This window comes from Herpailurus yagouaroundi, unplaced genomic scaffold (genome assembly GCF_014898765.1).
Source record: "Herpailurus yagouaroundi ecotype Mexico unplaced genomic scaffold, PumYag 66650, whole genome shotgun sequence".
Classification (NCBI taxonomy): Eukaryota; Metazoa; Chordata; class Mammalia; order Carnivora; family Felidae; genus Herpailurus; species Herpailurus yagouaroundi.
In genome coordinates this window covers 8,675-12,502 of record NW_024419567.1, presented here as the reverse complement: position 1 = coordinate 12,502, position 3,828 = coordinate 8,675, and the positions used below count along the sequence as shown (strand labels likewise).

The 3,828-nt window shown below is 37.7% G+C and overlaps 1 protein-coding gene across 1 annotated transcript; it reads right to left on the bottom strand.

The window, feature by feature from the left end:
• Positions 1-1,907: 1,907 nt before the first annotated feature.
• On the bottom strand, positions 1,908-2,855 carry LOC121024655 (olfactory receptor 4K3). The gene has a single exon (XM_040466854.1). The coding sequence runs from the start codon at positions 2,853-2,855 to the stop codon at positions 1,908-1,910; it is 948 nt and encodes a 315-aa protein (XP_040322788.1).
• Between the last annotated feature and the right edge of the window lie 973 nt (positions 2,856-3,828).

Sequence of the window (3,828 nt, the reverse complement as noted above, 5' to 3'; positions counted from 1 at the left end):
AAGACAGATACCATATGGTTTCACTCTTATGTGGATCCTGAGAAACTGAACAGGAACCCATGGGGGAGGGGAAGGAAAAAAAAAAAAAAGAGGTTAGAGTGGGAGAGAGCCAAAGCATAAGAGACTTTTGAGAACTGAGAGCAAACTGAGGGTTGATGGGGGGTGGGAGGGAGGAGAGGGTGGGTGATGGGTATTGAGGAGGGCACCTTTTGGGATGAGCACTGGGTGTTGTATGGAAACCAATATGACAATAAATTTCATATATAAATAAATAAAAATAAATAAATAATAATAAAAAAAGAGTATCCCTTTTCAACTTTACTAATTTCAATAACCTTTCAAATAATTTTAAACAAGTGATAGTTGCAATTCACAGTTGTACAGATTCAACACACAGACTACTGAGTCAATATAGTAAAGTTTTTATTCATTTATTTATGATTACAAGCATTTCTTACGTATGTATGTATCTATCTATATTTTGCTATACAGCCATCTCCCGTCTATCTGCTTTTCCATTTATCTGTTCATCCATTCAGCTAATGATTGGTTTATCTTTGTTTCAACTCTTTACAATCTATTTTTCCCATCAGTCATCTCTAGATATTCACCTGTCTTTACCTAAGCCCAAACGAATACAATACTACAATATTATGCAAACTTTGACAATGCCAGGAAGCTGGATAATTCTTTAGGGTTATAGTTAGTCCACTTATATGCACTGACATTTCTTCTATGTGTAACTCTCAGAATGACAATGACCAAATGCTCTTGAACATAACCTAGCCCTTGTTCAGTTGAGGGAGAGAGAGAGGAGAGGCACGTTGTAGGCTAGACTTTGTCATACAGATGTATGAACTTGAGAAAGTTACTTTGTTCCCTGATTCTCAACTGCATCATCTATAAAATAAATAGATATTTCTAGATGGTTTCTATATTCTAAAAACTTTAGTTATTAGGTATATCAAATATGTTGAAAGACCATTGTTTCATAGGTCCCTTAAGTCAAATACTGTGTCTAACCAGGGGGGAAACTGGTTCAGATCCGTTAGGACACTACTCTTTACAGGTATCTTTTGATTATAAAAACAATAAAACAAATGTCATAGCACCCAAATAACTTGTTACTGTTTAGAAAACAAACATATTTCTCTCTTTGGAGGTGAATGACCTAGATTCTGCCTCTAATTAGCATTACCATGAAAAAGCTACAGTGTCCTTGGGTCTCTAGTTTCAGCTTCTAGAATGGGAGTGTGGATGGAATTTGCTATATACTACATATCAATCTTTAATATATAAGACTACCAGAATTTTCTGGAGTTAACTGTACTGTTTTAAAATTGGAAAATCCACTCTAGGGAACTTAGGGACAGAATATAAATAAGGTACATTCTTATTTTGGGTTTCAAAATATTAAATACCACATATTTTTAATTCATAAGAATCTTCAATTTTTTTTCCGACTTTTGAACAAAAACAATTCATGCATCAGCACATTTGTCAGCAATAAATAATTTCATTGTTACTTCAGTGTACAGGGTAGTATACTGGGTGTTGGCTTAGAGGCTACTTACAAGAGACTAGAAGCAAATTTACTCTTAAAACATGCAAATAACTCAGGGGGAGGAATACTCAAATAAATTGTTTATATCTGACAAAAGCTGGATATTCTAAAAAGTGGGTCTCTGGGCAGTAAAATGCTGAGTGTAGATGTGATGATGCCCTGTTGTAAATATTACATTGTGTGAAGAACAATTAACATGAACAGAACTCAGTGAGGGCTAAGACTGATTACATAAATAATTCTGCCAGGAACTTAACTGGTTTCTCGAAGTAGCATCACTTTGTTGACCAACTGAATGAGGAAGGTAAATGCCAAACAGGTATTTCATTTTTGTATAAGGAAATCAAGGGGTATGATCAGTCTTCCTAGACTTAAAGACATGGCTGCTAAGTTTTCTCATGCAATCCTTGACATCTTTATTTCTAAGGGTATAGATCACTGGATTCAAGAGGGGAGTGAAAATGGTATAAAATACTGAGAGCACTTTGTCTATTGGGAAATTTGTGAAAGGCCATACATAGATGAAAATGCATGGGCCAAAGAAAAGGGTCACAACAGTGAAGTGGGCACTGCAAGTGGAGAGGGCTTTGGAGGACCCACCAGAGGAATGTTTCCGCACAGTGACCAGGATGATAGTATAGGAGATCACCAAAAGGATGAAACACACCAGGGCAATCATGCCACTGGTTGAGATCATGAATACTCCCAGAATGTATGTGTCTACACAGGCGAGTTTAATTACCAAGGGGAGGTCGCAGAAGAAGCTGTCCACTTCATTGGGTCCACAGAAGGGCAGATTCACAGTAAATGCTAACTGACTCATAGCATGGAAGATGCCAACAATCCAGGAAAGTGATACGAGCCCAACACACATTCTTCGGCTCATAATGGTTAAATAACTTAGAGGTTTACATATAGCCACGTACCTATCAAAAGACATGGATATCAGCAGTACAATCTCAGCACCCCCTAACAGATGCAGGAAAAATATCTGAGTGATGCAGCCTTCAAAAGAGATGGCTTTGTGCTCACTGAGGAAATCTGCAATCATTTTGGGGGTGGCAAATGAGGCCAGAGACATGTCAATGAAGGAGAGATTGCCCAGCAAAAAGTACATGGGGGAGTGAAGGCGTGGCTCTGACATGATGGTGAGCACAATAAGGAAGTTCCCCAGTACAGTGGCTGCATAGACTATGAAGAAAAACAGGAAATAGAAGATCTGGAGTTCCCAAGAACCGGAGAGACCCTGTAGTATGAATTCAGTTACCACTGACTGATTATTCCAGGCCATTCACTCTGATTTCTGGAAGGATTCTGACATTTCCAGATGGGAGGATAACTAGGAAAAAATACAGTGATCAAATTAAAAGTAAGGTGTTTTTGTTTTTGTTTTGTTTTGGCATGAAATAATTTAGTGGCATCCCACTACCAGATAGTTCCCTGTTTTACCACTTCCCTGATCACAGTGGTCAAATACTTCACCATGGTCTTTCCAGGTATCTTAATTGATTCAGTTCAAGATTAAATCTTATGACTTAGAAATTTGCTTAAAAATAAGATATAAGTCTTCATAACAGGAAATAAAAAATCAGCTATTTGAAGATTTACTCCTCAGTTGTGAAGTACTTAAAAAAATTTTCACAACTTCCAAAAAGTTTTGAAGGGAAAAAATCGTAACCTTTTTCAAAACATCATGATGACTGAAGGACTGGAGTGGACAAAGTTTGAGAATCATGATAGATGGTAAGTGGGAACACACAAGTGGAAAGGAATGTGGGCACTGTCTCTTACAGTGGGTAGGATAAAGGAATAGAACATAAGGAGGGGAAAGAGCTACAGAGAAACACAATCTATTCCAGTTTTCAGATGGAGATTGTCCAGAATCAAAATGAAATAGCCTCTCATTTTTAGTTCTTCATTTCAGTCATGCAGACATGAATAACATTTGTTTTCTACACTACCCAAGGCCAGGCATTTTTCAAAGGCTGGTGAACATGATGTAGCTAGAGTGTAAAGGTTTTATAAATTTCCTAATATATTTTATTATTCATTTTTTTTAATGTTTATTTTATTTTTGAGAGAGAGAGAGCACAAGAAAGAGCACAAGTGGGGGAAGGGCAGAGACAGAAGGACAGAGGATCCAAAGCAGGCTCCACACTGACAGCAGAGAGCCTAATGCAGGGCTTAAATTTGCCAACTGCAAGATCATGATCTGAGCCAAAGTCAGACACTTAACCGACTGAACCACCCAAGTGCCCCCCCCG